Source organism: Chlamydotis macqueenii, chromosome 1 (assembly GCF_036417535.1).
Source record: "Chlamydotis macqueenii isolate bChlMac1 chromosome 1, bChlMac1.mat, whole genome shotgun sequence".
Taxonomy (NCBI): Eukaryota; Metazoa; Chordata; class Aves; order Otidiformes; family Otididae; genus Chlamydotis; species Chlamydotis macqueenii.
In genome coordinates, this window is record NC_141556.1 from 116,478,271 (window position 1) to 116,495,962 (window position 17,692).

General features: G+C 36.0%; 1 protein-coding gene across 3 annotated transcripts in view; it reads left to right on the forward strand.

Annotated features, from left to right (window-relative positions):
• The window catches only part of ITSN1 (intersectin 1), a 138,885-nt gene that overhangs the window by 87,557 nt on the left and 33,636 nt on the right, over window positions 1–17,692 (forward strand). For all 3 annotated transcript variants that reach the window (XM_086764962.1, XM_086764955.1, XM_086764972.1), the window contains 6 exons: window positions 4,762–5,006; window positions 6,678–6,837; window positions 7,688–7,893; window positions 8,592–8,674; window positions 10,846–11,012; window positions 17,469–17,514. In XM_086764962.1, the coding sequence (XP_086621088.1) occupies window positions 4,762–5,006; window positions 6,678–6,837; window positions 7,688–7,893; window positions 8,592–8,674; window positions 10,846–11,012; window positions 17,469–17,514 (907 nt within the window). The remainder of the gene's footprint in view (window positions 1–4,761; window positions 5,007–6,677; window positions 6,838–7,687; window positions 7,894–8,591; window positions 8,675–10,845; window positions 11,013–17,468; window positions 17,515–17,692) is intronic.

The window sequence follows — 17,692 nt, forward strand, 5'->3', positions numbered from 1 at the left end:
TAATTTTCATAAATACGGATTTTGTTACCGTGTAGTTTACTTGTTTTTGAATTCATCTAGGGTAAAATTAACAAACTAGCCCACATTGTCAAAAGTAATTTAAGTGCAATGGACCAGAATTTACTTTTGATAATGGGCGTTTGGACTCCTAGACTCTTCTCTGTCCTTAAGTGTTTGTCGTGTCCTGTGGTTCTAAAAGGTTTGAGTTGGTTGTGTTTTTTGGAAAATGATAATTTACAAGCTTACATGTTAAAGTGTGTCTGACTTATGACATAAATGTAACTCTGTAGTTAAGCAGATCTATACCAGTAGGAGTTTACTCTGTGCAACAAGAGAAGTATTCCTTAGAATAACCGTGCTCTAACATAGGCAAATTTAGCACTTCACCATTTTAACACTTCTTAAATGGCTTTGTGTATGCAGACTTGTGCAATCATGTCCTATAATCATGTGGCTATACAGAAGATACCACCTAAACTGTAACTGCCATGAGCAAAGGATCCAGCTGAAGTCCAAATGCATTGACTATGCAGATGGGAACCAGACCTAAATCCTGGATGTAAATAGGACTGCAGAATTCATTATGTCAGAATGACTTGTGGCTTTAATAGATGTATAGCTTGTAAATAGTTTTTACAACAGTGTAAAGCACTTTTACACTGTGCGTGAATCTTGAAAGCTGTCTTGGTGGAAATGAGGGAGAAGGATGAGGGTTTATTGTGAAAGGAAACGTATTTGCAAATTTGAGGAGGGCTTTCTTCTGCCTGAATTTCCAGTACACATTAGTTATCTTTAGCACTGGTGTATCTTGTGTAATAGTTTAGAGAATGTGTGGGACGTGGGCTGTATTTTTTTTTTAATTCTTCCACTTTTTAATTATAGGATTTTTATTTTTTTCTCTTAACTTGGATTTCTGCTTTCTCTGCTTTTTACCTTTCTATGTACTTTAAATTTCTTTCACTGTAACCTCGATTGATTTCTAATCCTAACTGTAACTTAACCAAGCTTTTATCTAGGAACAAATATTCTGAGCCAAGAAAGCCATGCCTCTTTCAAGGCTCTGTCTGTTCAAGAAGTTAAGTTTCTATTATGTGTATGAATATATATACACACAATGTATGGAATTCTTTCCCTTTGGATAACTCCCTCAGAAAGCAAATCCTGCTGGCATTTGCTGCTGTTGGGCTCCAGCTTGAAGTAAATGAATGGATTCTGTTATTGCTGGTAATGTTATATAATACAGCTTATTCAAATAAACTTGAGCGTAGTGCAATGAAATACAGGTGAATTATTGAATTACTGAACTGTAGTGGCTCGGATAGCAGGAGAATGTAAGTTAAAGAGGAGGTTCATAAAGAAGCTTCCATGGAAAGTCTAAAAAAAAATTCATTATAACGGTTTCTCATCAGTTTTGTTAGTTAGTGATTGTGAGAGTTAGAATGAATGTTCTTTGTATTAGAGACATAGATGGCCTCCTTGTGTTAGAGCCTGTGTAGGCGTAATCAGTGAGTGGCCTCTGGCCTGCAGAGCTTATATTCAACATTATGACAAGAATTCCAGTGGTCTCAAAATATCTAGATCAAAAGCCTACAAGTGGAATAGAATTTAAATGGTCGTTTAATGGATTGATAGTTGAACAAAACACATGATGGTACTCTGTTTAGCTTTGATTAAATACTTTTTGTGAGGGTATTAGAACTCGGTTGCGTATGTAGAGTGAATATCTACTGTGAAGAAGGCCGCCTCCTTTTGTGTGCATGCACTGCTGGTGATCCACAAGCCGGGTCGAAGTGGAATAGGCCACTGCAAAGCCAGCCCTTCTGTTGACAGAGATACTCACTCGACCTGTCGCTTTTGCTGCTGAAACTTGTGTTGCTGTTACTCCTGTCACTTGTGTTTGGTCGCTGGAATGAAGTAGCTGCAAGCTGTGGCTCTAAAGTGCAGTTGAATAAATTAAAAATGACACTGCACACACTATAATTCACTATTCAGGTGTACTTTTAAAGTCTAGTCATATTTTGGAAAAAAAAAATTGTCTAGGATAGTTTGTCATAGGGACTTTGGGATGGTGGGTGTAAAAATATAAGGAAATTAGAACAAATTAATTTTTAAAAGATTCAAAGGAATTTATATAAAGTTCCAGGACTGTGCTATAAAAACAGATGCAAATTATATTTTATATGAATAACTGAGAAACCAGATTTTTTAAAATGAATTATAAAGTTATCCTTCAGAGTGCCTTTTCATGAGTATACGTAGAAGACTTAATTGGATTGCATAAGAGTAAAGTTGACTATCCTAGTAGGCTCTTTTATGAATTATTTTAACTTAAAATAGAGAGACATTAAATTGGTTGGGTTTTTTCTCTGCTTGTACAAAACATTTCTGGAAAATCACAGTGGTTTCTGTATGACTGTGATTGATTTCAAAGATGCCCTTTTTAGAAAATCACCATAACAGATTTTTGGCTTTTCAGTGCTGATTTTTTTGTTTGTTAGTGGTTCTAGTTACTACCTGACTAATTGAATGAGAGTAGAAACTATGTGACTATTATTACTGTTTAGATTATTCAACTTGGCGTTAGGTGCTGATAACCCATTTCTCCCTCTCTCTCCCAAGATTCACACTCTGCCATGACCTTCCATCACTCATACTGCTACTTTAACAGTCCTATTCAGTGCTGCAGTGGAAATTTTGCTCTGCACTGCAGTAAAACCACATCGAACCGGTCAAGCGTGTAGTCCATTTATTTCTGGGTTTGCTTTGAGTTAATAGGGACTGAGACAGGAGATAGACCCAACAGAAAGCAGAAATAATGGATTGTTTTGCACCAAAAGAGGAATGTGGGATACAAATTACAATAGCAGGCAGTCAAAGAGTCAACAACAACAAAAAAAAAAGTCAACAAAGCAATCTATCAGCACCTCAAATGAGTAGTCCAGGGAGAATCAGAGGCAGTTTTGCTACTTAGGTTTCAGTCACTTCTAGGCAAAAGAATGGTCCCACCTTTAACCTACGGCCACTAGTTTGCACCATGGCACTACTTTTTTTGCCACTATTTTTTTTTTTTTCTCTCCAAACAGGCAGCTAATCGGATTATATTTTGTTAAAATCGATCGGGTGAATTTGTAGGTGTGTTTCCACCTACAGAAGCATCTAGCTTGAGACACTACTATATGCTGTTTTGTGTAATGTCATGTACTGAAAACTTTGACTGAGAAGGATACTATTTCTTATTCCTTCGCTCTTGAAGCATTCTGTTGTCAACATATCACTTGCACTGATAATAGATTTTTAGAAATACTGTCAGGTGATTTAGAAGTACAAATTTAAGCATCTCTGACTGCTGTACTGTTATCTGCTGCAGTCAACTCCTAAGTAATGCTGTCATTTGAAACTTTTACATATTTTGAAAAACTGATTGCTACTGGCCTAAACAGATGAGAGAAACTCTTGCGAAAAACCAGCCACTATGTAGAGTTGGTCATCTGTCTTTTCATTACTGGCCTGGTTTTACTGCTGACTTGACTACTGCTGGGGAATCTACAGCTATGCACAGCAGATTGTTGTACAAAGCTGGTGTTATTTACATGTTAAAGATGCAAACCCTATTCATCTGTAAGGGTTTGCTTGAGAACTGAGATTCTTTTGACCTATCAGCAAGATTAGATTTACTCAATTTACCAATTTACCAAAATTATTATGGAATACAATTATTACCTTTTTTTCTACTAAAGCATTTCTGTAACTGACATTGCCTTGGACATTTTTAGCAACCATATCAATTCACCAGGAGCAGTGAATTCAATAGTGAATTACTTTTCTTCTGCAATTCTTGCTGAATATGGTTAGCTATAGCGCACAGAATTTAAACTGACCACTTTTGTTGAAATAGCAGACTAAGAAAACAGTCTTTCACTAGAGCTTGGAGAACAAATGTGTGAAATGTTTAAGAAAAGTTAACAGGAAACTGTGATATTTGCAGTACTGTAGTTGGGCACAATTTTTAATAATCAATAAGTGGGAATTACAATACAGACGCAAAAATAGCCCTGTTTTGTCCAGTCCTTTATGGCTTGGCAAAGATAGCAGAGTGAGAGGAAAGAACAGAGGCCTGCAAATTTAGGTATGAAAACTTACCATGGAATTGTTTTGTATAAATACGTTAACAAATCTGTGGATTTGTTTTGAATTGTTTGTTTTAAGATAGGTTTGGTGAGTGTTGTTTTTAACATGCTGTGGTTTTTTTGTTTTATTTTCTGTGAGAGAAAACCTAGGCAAACTTGTTAAAAACTGCATTTCGTGTTAGTTAAACCAGAAATATCAATATTTAAGGGATTTCTGTAGAACTCACTTCTCCCAAGTCTGCTGTACTCTGACAGACTTTCAAGCAACTGTTTAAAAATCCATGCTTGGCTTACGCATTAGGATTGAAATAAAACTTTTTTTTACCTCATCACCAAGAAATCCTTTTGATTTTTGGCTTGGGGAAAAAGAAAAGAAAAAAAGAATTGCGAAGCAGTATTGCGCTGCAAAATGTTCCCTTATCTATTAATACACCATAGAAGGAATAGCTATCAACATAATACTCCAAAGGTAAACTAAATAACAACAACATTCTACCTAGGTGTATTTATAATAAAGGTGTCCTGTCTTTGTAACTAGAGAAAGCTAATTACTGTGGATGAGATGAATTGTTTTAAGTAAAAATTCCCTTTGAATGTTAATGTTTCTTAACTTTCTAACTTAATGCATCTGCAGGTGGATGAAAGCCAGACTGGAGAACCAGGGTGGCTTGGTGGAGAACTGAAGGGGAAAACTGGATGGTTCCCTGCAAACTATGCAGAGAAAATACCTGAAAGTGAAGTTCCAGCTTCTGTAAAGCCAGCAGTTGACACAGCTGCTGCACCTAAAGTTTCTGTGCATGAAACCACTACATTGCTAGGAACTCCTGCTGCTACAGAGTGCACTACAACTGCCAATAATTGGGCAGACTTCAGTTCAACGTATGTTTGAGTAGTGATTATCACCTTAAATGTAGTGGAGTCCTTTTTAATAGATTTGACTGTGGTGGCAGTTAACACAGAGTATCAAGATTGCAAAATAAAAATAGCTTGTTTTGAAGTAAAATATTTTTTCCATAGTAAACAGTTAAAATCACAGCCTTGTGCAACTTTAACCGTGCTCCCATCGTATCTGCCTGAGCATTACAGAAGGATGCTTCTCGAATAGGAGACATTCCTAAGTGAGGTGGTTGACATGGTGGAAATCTCAAGGTTTTCACCTTCCTTCTCTTAAATTAGTTGACACCAATCCTCACTGAAGGTTTCCAACTTTGATTATGCGAAATATTATAATGACAGAGTTAACATGAAAATATGATTTATTAATTCTTTATCACAACGTTAATAAGACTGATGCAAGTAGAACATGTGCCCTTCCTAGATGTCTTGTTATCTCAGCTTAATGCTCTGTGCAGTATTATCAACCCTATGTAAATGGGGTTGGGTAAGTAATTGTCTTGTCTTTTGATCATGTAATACATATTTATACATTAAAATCTAAGTATCTTAATATCTTAGTGCAATATTACAGTACATATCTTCTATTTTTAAATTTTCATAAAATAGGTCACATTAGCTTTTCTAGTTATTTAAACTTTTTCTGTTTTAGTAGAAACAGTCATTTTTCTGGGGGAGGAGGGTAAGACTAAATATTGAGCATCGTGGAGATGTCTGGCACATACTGGATTGTATTGTTTTGAATAAATTATACTTTTTTCAAAGCTGTTTCTACCCTAGGTGAAAGGGTAGAAACATGCTTTCATGCTTTTCCTAGAAATTAATATTCAGTTTCAATACAATGTGAGTCCCAGAGCATTTATACTAATAATTCTGTCCTTGGCATGATACAGGGGTTAAGGACACTGTTACAGTCTAGGTGGACAACAACTGATTACCCCAACTTAATAGCACAAGCAACAGGCAAAGGAAATTTGGTTTAAGATAGGTGCTTTTTTTTGTACACTCCTAGAGTTCAGAGGATTTTGTTCATTTAAGTGGGTATTTGGAGGCAGAGATTTGTATTATGAGATTTAGTAGGGATTTTAAAGGTCGAGAGATAACATAAAAAGGATAAGAGGTTGCATAAAACTCTAAACAGTTGAAAACAGTCAGCAGGATATAATTTTAAGCAAAAAAAAAAGGTAAGGATTTCAATGAGAAGCAGACAAATGACATATAAGTGAAAGGGATGTGAGAGGTCAGTGACATGCGGGTGTGAAGATTTCAGACCAGTTTTGAAGATCATTATGACCTCTTTTTTTTTTTTTTTTTTTTTTTTTTTTTTTCCCTCCCCTCTAAGTTACCTCTTTCCACAGTGTATAATATAGATTGCAGTACTTCAACATCTGTTATATTGGGGCACAGCTAACAAGTGAAACTAAATTACAGGAACAACTGGCCTTAAGTAGCAAGGACAAGCAACTGTGTTTAGAGATCAGTTTGTTGTTAGCCTATGCACTACTTCCACCTGAGAGTTATGATGGTCATGGAATATTAAAATAAATTAACCTAGAATGTAGAAATTTTTTTCTGCACAATCTTCCTGCATCAGTGTTTTTATTCAGTTGAAAATGGTGGGAATTGCATCTTTTTTTTTTTTTTCTTTTTTTTTAGATGGCCAACAAACACTAGTGAGAAACCAGAGACTGATAACTGGGATGCCTGGGCAGCTCAGCCGTCTTTGACTGTTCCTAGTGCAGGGCAGCTGCGGCAGCGATCAGCCTTCACTCCCGCCACTGTTACAGGATCATCTCCCTCTCCTGTCTTGGGTCAGGTGAGCACTTACATTCATTAAAACTGTTCTGACCCAGCACAAATGTTTGGAAAGCCAAATTTGAACACTGACCATCTGTTAAAACAGTCCCCTGAGACAGGTAAGCTGTTTCAGCTTGGAGTGATGAACAGTTAGCGTACATTTGTAAAATCCATGGCAGAATTTAACATGAGGCTTTTTCTGTTCCATTATTCTGTGCTGCCTTTTTTTAGACTTCGGTGTCCATTCTTAATGTTTTGGCAGGATGCTGGTTTTGGGTCACTTCCTTGGGGCTTTCCTGAATCACATAACAATAACCTTCACTCCAAAGTGGATTATGTAGTTAAGTGGAGTAGCAATGGCAAATGGCATATGAATGGCAAATGGCAATAGCAATGGCACATCAGATGAATTCTGTCCATCTGTTAACGCATTTCCTTTTCCTTAGCTTAACAGCATACTGTTCTTATAAGCTAATGTGTTCTGAAAAACGCTAAATAGCATAGTATCTTAGAGCAAAAAAAAAAAGAGTTGTAATGTATAATGAATAACTTGTAGCAAAGCATCGTTTTCCATAAAGTTTACTTTAAGTCCTACCAAAATAGCTTCATGAAGGTTTATTATATGTATATCTTAATTGTGAAATTTTAACTTGTTAAGCAAAACCCCTGATAATCTTGCATTGTATTAATTATATATTAACAGATAGAAACATAGGAGGACTGTAGATTTAATTGACGTATTCTGCTTTATAAATTTGAGAGAGAGTCTATGTATTTTGTTGCTGTAAGAATATAATTCTTTAGGCAGCTTTCTGTATGAAAAGTGGTACATGACTGACTTCTCTCTCTTTTTTTAAAAATTGCTTTAGGGCGAAAAAGTGGAGGGACTTCAAGCACAGGCTTTGTATCCTTGGAGAGCAAAAAAAGACAACCACCTTAATTTCAACAAAAATGATATCATCACAGTTTTGGAGCAGCAAGATATGTGGTGGTTTGGAGAGGTTCAAGGACAAAAGGGGTGGTTTCCTAAATCATACGTGAAGCTTATTTCAGGTCCCATTAGGAAGTCAACGAGGTATTTTATTTCCTTTTAGCATAATTTACTTCTGTAATTTAACAGTTAAATAAATATGAAGAGTTACACGCTTGATCTTTAAAGTTTAGAATCTACTCTGTAAAAAAATGTTTTTTTTAAAAAATGTGACTGTCTTCTAGGGGGTTTTGACTTCCAAAACTGGAAATTGGTGTGAAGAATAAGAAAATTGACCTTAGTTCTCCTTGGGTCATGTATCACCAACAAAAGATCTAAAGCTTAATGGACAGTCTTAATTTTGTGTGACTTGCAACAAAAAAATTAGTGTATTGCATTTTATGAATTACAGCTCTGTAAGTGGTAGCTTATCTTTCCTCAAAATAAAAAGAAATACCTAAGAATTAATCACTTATAATAATTCTTGGAGGATGAAACAATCAAAATCTGGTTCTCTCTAATGTGAAGGCAATGTTAATGTTAGTAATACAAATTATTTATATTCCCCACCCCCCCACCCCTAGGGACAAGAGATGAGAAACTTGTGTATTTTAAGACAGTTACCTAAATGTAACCATGACTGGCCGTTGTACTTAAAAGCTTTAATTTGCACATTTACTGTCTCTTCTTTTAAAATTTAGGGAATTACGTATGGATGCTTTTTTTTTGGTAGTTTTTAATATAATAATTTATTTTTCTTTAAGATATTTAATTTTTTAAATAACCATTATTTTCTTCTAAAGCATGGATTCTGGTTCCTCAGAAAGTCCTGCTAGTCTGAAAAGAGTAGCATCACCAGCAGCAAAAGCAACTATGTCAGGTGAAGGTAAGCATTTCAAACTGAATGGCATTAGTAGTATTTTACCATGTAATTAAATAGAGTAAGTCTGCTTATTACCAGAAACAAGCTTAGAATCAGATTTTAGTGTTTTAAGTTTAGGCCTGTTAAAATTGAAGTGAAAATCAATTTACCTCTCAAATGATTTTGAATTATTATAGTAAGAATTTATATATGTTGTGTACGTAGAAGAAATAATTTCACATGCCCTTAAAATGTCTTCTGTGGTTTGTACCGTTTCTTGTATAAACATTTTGGTAACAATTCCTGATCTGGAATGGATTTTTGCAGAGGGCCAAATAAGCACATCTGTACATGTGCTTCATAATGTCAGAAATGTCTCAATTTCACCCAAAGCTCATTTCCAATGTTTCATTAAAGCTCTTAATTTAAGAAATTACAATCAGTTATAGAATGTTGTGATCCTTATGGTCAAGGCTACCCCTCATTTTTAAAGATGGAGCCTGGGGCACAGACAGATAATTGTCAGGCCTCTGAAGGGTTTTAAAAGACTTGCATTCTTGGCTGTTACTAACCTGCAGCTGCAGGTTAGTATCTCCACATGAGCTGTGTTAGACCTGTGTTAATGGACTGTGTGAGCACTCTTAATCCACTTCAGTACAGTCAGCTAGGTTGATTTAAATCAGAGTAACTCGGTGAATCTAAATATAGGTTACGAATTAACGTTTGTATATGATCTCTACAACACAGCTTTAAAAGTTTTTTAACTACAATTCTACATACAATTTGAAATGAATGAGTCTCTTTGTTACCGATGTATTTAATTTGCCACTAGCATGAGCACTACAGAAATTAAAAGGAGGGAATGGTAAAGATCTGTGTAACAAGGAAAGTGAAATAATCAGTTATTTCAAGATACAACTAGTCTTGCTCACTATGTATTTGAGGAAAAGCAATTGTAGAAATGTGAAATCTTTTCTGTAAAGTATGGTATACCTCGTACCATTAAAGGATTAAAAGTATTAAAAAGGAACACAACTTTTTAATAAAACATTTCTTTAAAAATTGTATTTTAAGATATAATAAAGCATGGATTTAGGATCCTCTATTGCATTTAGAAGATTTAAGAAAAATTATATAGTTTACATTATGATATTTAATGTGTGTGTTTGTGTGTACATGCATACAGACAGATGTGTGTGTTCCTCAGCTGGAGTTGTTAAACAAACCATGTCTTAGCTTTCATTAAGGATAGTAATTGTGGTTTGAATCCTTGCTGAACTTACGCGAGCTAAGCTTTTTGGTCAGATTTAGACCAAATAGAACAATTGCCAGCTGCAGTGGAATACTTTAATGTTTCTGTTACATATGCATGAAAGTCTTCCTGAAACATTGTGATCTGATCTTAGGTCCAGAACGGGTCCTAGAAGCAGAGGACATAATCTTCAGAAATCTGTTTTCTGCCCATATGAAGTGTGATAATGCTCAGTTAAATAAGAATGTATCAAGTTGTATAGGAAATACTACAGAATTGTCTGAAATTCTTCTTTGTAAAAATTTATATAAAAATTTGTCGGTTGTAGTTCTATGATTGAATTATGCATTGCATTTTTCAACATCAGTCTACTGTAGTGTTTTTGCACTTGAATACTAAATAGTTGACTGTGTTTTAACTAAACGGAACACATTGAGGCTTTGTCTTAACGTTTCCCAGCCATCTGTTGCATAAGATGCAATGAGATGTGCGCCCTTCACACACAGCTTCAAGCAATGAAAGAATTCATTGTATATGGGAGCCAAACAGCATATGTAAAATGAAGACTGTATCTACAGATATTTGGATACTGAGACTTTCCATTCCCAAGACTGAAAATTCTAGTCATCAGCACAAAACAAAAAACATTGGGAAACATATTTTTGGGGTAATTTTTGATATAAATTAATAATTTTTGTACATTTTAATTATACTAGCAAATTATTTTTTAAAAAATATTCCCCAGAAGCAGCCTTTTGATAGATTGTATTTGATTCTAATATAATTTTATTCATTAAATATTCAGGTTTCTATGAATAGTAATAATAGTAATTAATAAATTTGTCTTCTATCTAGCCTGTGGATAGACTACATTATATTAGTTAGGATTTGCAGATAATAATTGAGCATTTTCCCATGTTCTGTATTTATTTCCCTCTTACAGAGTATATTGCTATGTATACTTACGAGAGTTCTGAACAAGGAGACCTAACTTTCCAACAAGGTGATATGATTCTTGTGACAAAGAAAGATGGCGACTGGTGGACAGGAACACTGGGTGATAAATCAGGAGTTTTCCCATCTAATTATGTGAGACTCAAAGATTCAGAGGTAGAGACATATTGAAATGTTACAAAATTGAGCTGGGGGAGGTACGTTTTATTCCGTGTTGTAGTGACAGTTGCAAGTCAGTGGATTGTAAGGGAAGAAAAAATATTTAACAGTTTTACCAAATGTGAGATAGGAAAGGGAAAACAGTAATAGCTGCATTTTACAACATATAGTTGTAAGTAACTTTGTGGACCATATAGTAAAATGAATCTTGCATATGTTAATAGTTAACTTGGCAGTTTTGTAGAGATGAATCAGAATAGCTATGACTACTTTGTTTCCCAGGTAAGTTTTTAAGGATTGAGTTGTATCTTAAGTTTTTTTTAAAAATAATGGCACTATATAGAGTAATATTTCAGTCTGTAATCTTCCCCCCACCCTCCCCAATTGTCATTTGCTTGCAGTCAAGGGAAACAGATTTTGCAACAAAGCTTAGCTAACCACTATATTTATTTGAAAGTTCTTGACTGAATAATAGAGGTTCTGTTTCATTGGATTTTTCTCCTGGAATAATCTGAAATAACATATCTGTATTCATTTTTTTTCTTTCTTTTTAGGCATTCTAAATAAAGATGTATTCTCACTTATATTGTTCATCTCTTTGAGAGGATAATTCATCTACTAGTAGGAATTAGCTTAGTTATAGTTGAATACAATACTAATCTTTTGATGAGAAGGCATTCTTGTTTATATCTCTTAAGAATAATAGGGGTTTTTAAAGTAACTAAATAAAGATTACTGAATTTTTAGAAATCTAGGTGGTAAGGCTTTTTCCACAAGTCTTAAATTCTGTGTGTATGTGACACAAGTCAATGAAAATATGTCTGTAATAAAGGGTTTGAGCAAAGTCACTCCTTGAAATTATTTCTGTTGGTGGAAAAGCTGAAGAATAAAACCTGCAGTGAAACACATACCTGTAGAAAGCCTTTATAGAATAAATTTCTAGATAGTAGAGAAATTTCAATATCTTCTCTGGACTGAAAAAAAAATTGACAGGATTAAAAAAACCTGTAGTTAATGATATTTAGTATTGCAGTCCTTAGGAGAAATAATGTTGTGATATTGCTTTTAGAAACTTATTTTAATCTATATTTTGCATCATGTAACAGTTTTTTCTGAAATCCCTAGCACTACTCGTTTGAGAACTAATCAGTCTTATACTGGAGAAGTCCCAATTTTGTTTAGTTGTTTCTTTCTATTGCGAGGTACACTTTTCTGTGCACATTAAGACTGCAGCTTCATAGAACAGAACCATAGAATAATTTAGATTGGAAAGAACTTTAAGATCATCAAGTCCAGCTGCAAACCTAAAACTGCCAAGTCATGCACTAAACCATGTCCCTAAGCACCACATCTGCATTTCTTTTAAATACCCCCGGGGACTGTGACTCAACCACTTTCCTGGGCAGCTTGTTCCAGTGCTGACAACCGTTTGGGTGGAGAAATACTGCCTAATATCCAATCTAAACCTCCCCTGGCGCAACTTGAGGCCATTTCCCCTCATCCTGTCCCTAGTTACTTTGGACAAGAGACTGACACCCACCTCACTAAAACCTCTTTTCAGGTAGTTGCAGACAGCAATAAGGTCTCCCCTCAGTCTCCTTTTCTCCAGACTAAGCAACCCCAGTTCCCTCAGCTGCTCCTCACAAGACTTGTGCTCCAGACCCCTCACCAGCTTCGTTGCCCTTCTCTGGATGCGCTCCAGTACCTCAATGTCTTTCTTGTAGTGAGGGGCCCAAACTGAACACAGTATTTGAGGTGTGGCCTCACCAGTGCGGAGTACAGGGGAGTGATCATTTCCCCAGTCCTGCTGGCCACACTGTTCCGGATACAAAATGATCATATGTAACCCATTCCAAGTGAGGACAGGTATGGACCTAGCTGCCACACTTTTGCTGCCGCTTTCTTTCATCTAACCTGTCAAGAAGCCAGTTCATGACATTAAGCAGAGCAGAAAACTAGTCTAGCAGAAGTCATACATACTTCTAAGATGGTACTCTGAATCACCTCAGCAAGGATTAGAAAACTGTCAGTACCAGAATTAGTATGGGGGGAGAATAGTGAAGGAGGTAAGATTGTTTAGTATATGGTTTTGAGTATTCCTTTGCTCATTCCTACCTTTCAGTTGCGTCAAATTTTGTGACTATGGAGCAGCAGATAAACTTAGTTCAGGTCCCAGACTAGATGAGGAGTACTTAATGGCTCAGTTAGTGGAAGTACTGTAGCTGTAGCACTGTGGAGCCCATCACAGCAGACTAGCTTGTCTTTTTGATAATTAAAGTAAATTTTGTGTGGTAGTAAGGTGTGGCATTACGCATGGTTATAGGTTTACCCTGACAACATTGCTCAGTGAGAGTCCAGACAAAGAATTCTGAACTTTTTATCCCCAAGTCTAGCAGCTTGATTCTGCTCTGCACAGTGCGACATTCCTTCATTTGTGGCAGCGGAGGTGTTTGTGGGTCTGTGTCAGGGAATTTACCTGGTTAAGAAAAGTACTGCTTTTTGCAGTCCAGGATGTGGATTATAGTTCAGCCCTGCCAATAATTCTTCACATACATCAAAAAGATGGTGGCTTGCCTCATGGAGGTATAGGGACAAGTGTACAGATAATTGCCTAACCTGTGGAATATCCTGTGATCATAAAACTGTGCCCTAAGTCTGTATTACCTGTAAGTTTGTAAGTTGATGAGTGGGAACTTCCACTTGTCAGCCTCCTAAAACCATGTGAGGCTTGTTTCATAGGTAGATTTTATTAGTTCCTAATTAGTTACATAACCTCAGCTACATTCTTGTTAGTTAATGTTAAGTTTCCTTTGAGCTTTTGTGGAGGAACTGTTTTTGTTTTACCTTAAGATATTCTCAACAGAGTTTGGTCTCAAAACCTGAGAGTGTATATTTAGATGTGCGGAGTTATATTTGTGTACCTTTAAGGACTGGATGCTTGTCATGTCTGGTGAGACACAGGCATGCATGTTGACAAATCTTCTTTGTAGAGAACTCTGACATAGTCGTTTAGTACTGTAAACTATTTTTATTAGAGGTCAATTTGATGTTTCTGTTATCTCAGCTTGTCTGGGGTTAAAATAGCTAAGTGCAGTTCATGAAAAAGTGCTCCAGTTGCCCTTTTTGCTGGTGAAACTCACATCTTCAGATAAAATCTTGATGAGAGAGGGAGGAAAAAGCACAGAGCTCATTGAGATCTTGATATCTGGGATGCTTATTTTCATAAAGTGATTCATATGCCCCGCAGGACATATTTCTTGTTCCAAGTGGGTAATTGCCATTACACGTACAGTGTTTTGCTATTCAGCTTGTTCACAGAGCCAGTTTTTACAAAGGGTTTCACAATAGTCGCTGTCTGTTAACTTTCAGATGTGCCGCTGTGCTTGGACAGCCGGCTGATTGTGGAAAATGTTGCTAAAAGAGTAAATTGAATGTGTTCTGCACTATTGACTTAGGCCTGAAGGAAAACTAAGGCAGTGCTGATCTTTCAACAGCAAGCATAGTTTGTAGAAATGATTGTTAGCCTCAAAATATCAATAGTTTATACATCAGAAGAAATTTTTTTTTGTTCTGTTCTTCTGTACCTAGTCCCAGGCTACCCATTCGCCTCAAGTTGCTAAATTAAACTATTTCCTGTTCCTTGAAGTTTCAACTTATTAAGAGAGTGGAAGTCTTTGTTCTTCAAATAAAAAATGAGACTGGTTCACGGTCCATTCTCAGAGTTTTCATTAGATTGACGTAGATGGATACAGATCTGTAATAGGTTTTTATTCTAGCCTGCCTTTCTTGAGACTGGTGATAATTACCTCTGCATAAGGTATGGAGCTCATATGATGGACTTAGAAACAAAAATATTTACATACCTCTGGTTATAAAACTTTGAATAAGTGTTCTGAAAATAACAAGTCTGAATGTATTTAATCTGGATTCTAAGGGTCTTACTGTACAACACAATTGGCAAGTCTACTGCTGTGTCTTATTAAATCAGCAAAGCAAGTTCTGCTCTACTGTTTCAAGAGGCTTTATCACTTGTCACAAAATATACTCAAATTCAGTTAGTGTCTCAGGTGTGTGAAAGGGAAATAAAATGAAGTATGTCCTCTCCACTGTGTTTCTCTCAACAGAAAGAGTAGAAAATACTTCTCCATCTACTGTGTGGGACAGAAGTTAGGTCTATCTTAAATGCAGTTTTTATTAATTTAGTTATTTATGGAAGTACTGCAGGACTTCTTTCTAGATGTCTTTTGCCTTTTTACCAAGGATTCAGAGAATCCTCAAACAGAATTGAGGATTCAGTGATACTACTGTATCAGTGCCGCTTGTCACCTTTGGTTCCACACCTTTTGATCTTCCCTACTTGGTCACTTTGTCTGGACCATCTTCTCCTTGTCCCCAGACCTAAACTTTAGTCTTTGTATCTGATCTCTGCATGATGCTTTCCTATTTCACTCTCTGTTAATTTAGGTCACGGTGGTTGTAGAGAAAGGTGGAGAACTGAAGAGAGGAACATAGGGAAGAAAGGAAGACTTGCTGGCCTTATAGAAAGTAACTATAATCAATCTTTTGCAATGACAAGAAAGTAGCACTGAGATAGCAGTATCCAAGTATCAGTTAACTTAAAGCATCCACTTTCCACAATCCTTCCCAAAATGTAAGTTGCAAAATATCGAGGAGAAGCATGGTATACTAGATCTATGTATGGTCCTTTGGTGCCAAATTTTTTAAAAAATAAAATAATTCCTCCAGTCCCTGCTCTTAATTTCTAATACCAGTTACAGATTGTGAGGTAGGCAATACCAACTCTGCTGGGTTTTCTGCTGTTATTAGATGGGATTGGCTTGACTAATACAGCATTGTGAGGTGCTCTAGTTCAGTCTGAAAGATCAGGCTTCTTCAGTAGCTTTTTTTGAAAGGTGTTCAAAACATGGGTGTCTGGAGTAGCTATGTAATCTTCAAGACAGGTTGAAGATCTATCTAATAATCTATTCTACAGAGGCATTCAAAGCCAATACATTTTTTTTTAAATGGCCCTGTTCTCTCAGTCATTTAACTAGTTTTTTAGTTACTCCCTATATTAGTTTCTGACAGAATCCCCAAGTTTTGAAAGCATCAAGTTAATATGGAGAATATTGAAGATGAAACAGTTCTTTACCACAGAGGAATTAGGATTCTGTGGAAACCTTCAGGTCATTTGATGTAGGCTCCAAGTTTCTAAGGAGAATCCTAAAGAAGAAGTTGAAGGGACTTGAGAGGAAGTGTTATGAGTCTTGCTTGAAGACAAGAGGATATTTATGGTTATTTAACATTCTGACCAAAGTACAGTTTTTAGATTCGTTATGTTGCTGTTATACATATCAAACCTTTTTATTGCAGAAGATAAGACTGGCAATGTACTGGGAAGAAACTGAAGTAGTTATTTAGGGGGCAAGGGGAACCTGTCCTAGACAGAGACGGTGACTAAAAGGATTGGAAGAGGACTAAGGAAGGGGGGCATTTGAAGGGTAGAGTTGAGACCACACAGTATTTTGGATACTCTGATTGCATGTAAATCAGTAGACCTGTGAGTGCATTAAAATGAATAAAAACTCTTCCCAAATAACCAGTGGTCTCAAGGGAAAAGATTTTTTTTGTTTGTTGGTTTCAGAAAGAGAACTTTGAGTTTGTAAATTATGAAAGCTTTTCATGTTAAATTTCATCTTTCAGTTATTGCTTTTTTCCTGTACATAACTGAGCTGAGCTAATTTCACTGCTTGCTGGATTTCTTGTGGCTATTCAAAGGCTTTTCTTGTGAATCTCTTGGCCTGGATGATGGTGATGTTCATCTCTCATCTCACCCCAGCTAGGTTCAGAGGAAACAGCTACAGATAGATAGCACCTTGCTCTACAGTGTTCTGTGCTCTTGTTTGTGCACAAAAGTGGTGGTGGGGCTTTTACTACTGCAGCACATGACCTACAAAGTTCAGATGACTCATCCTAAAGATGCAGTGACTACACTGACTGCGCCAATGTGCCATATGAGAAATTTTATAACCATAATGTGGACGGTATTTAAATAATTATGTCCAGTTAGTGTTTTAGGCATATTTGCAATCCAACTGTTTGTAGAGTTGAAAACGTCTGTTGTTGTTTTTACTCAACTTGACAGAATTCACATTCTGATATGCAGATTTACAATTCGAATGCTATGTAATTTGGAATTACATTGGTAATGAAAGGAAGAAAAGTTCAAGGCAAGAAATCTACAAATTTATAGTTAGTCATCCACTTCCATACACTGCTTGATATTTATTCCTGTATTTTAATTGCCATCTAAAATAGTAAGGATTTCTGTAAGAATAGAATCTTCCTGTGAGAGTTTTTTTGCTTACGTCCTTGTTTAGTGTGTTAAAGTGAAGCATAGTAAATAATTTTCATATACTGGAGAAATAAATATATCTTACTTTCTATTTCAAGGCTCCTGGAGCAGCTGGGAAAACGGGAAGCTTAGGGAAGAAACCTGGTGAGTCATATATTGTGACAGCACCTTATATCTGTTCTTTAGTATTTAAGCTCAATAGCAACAAAATCTCTTCCATGAAAATAAATTACATTTTCTCTTGGTCATTTTGTAGTAATTTGCACAGATGAAAGCTGTTGTCTATAATAAAATAATGCATAATCTGTCAACCATTCTATCT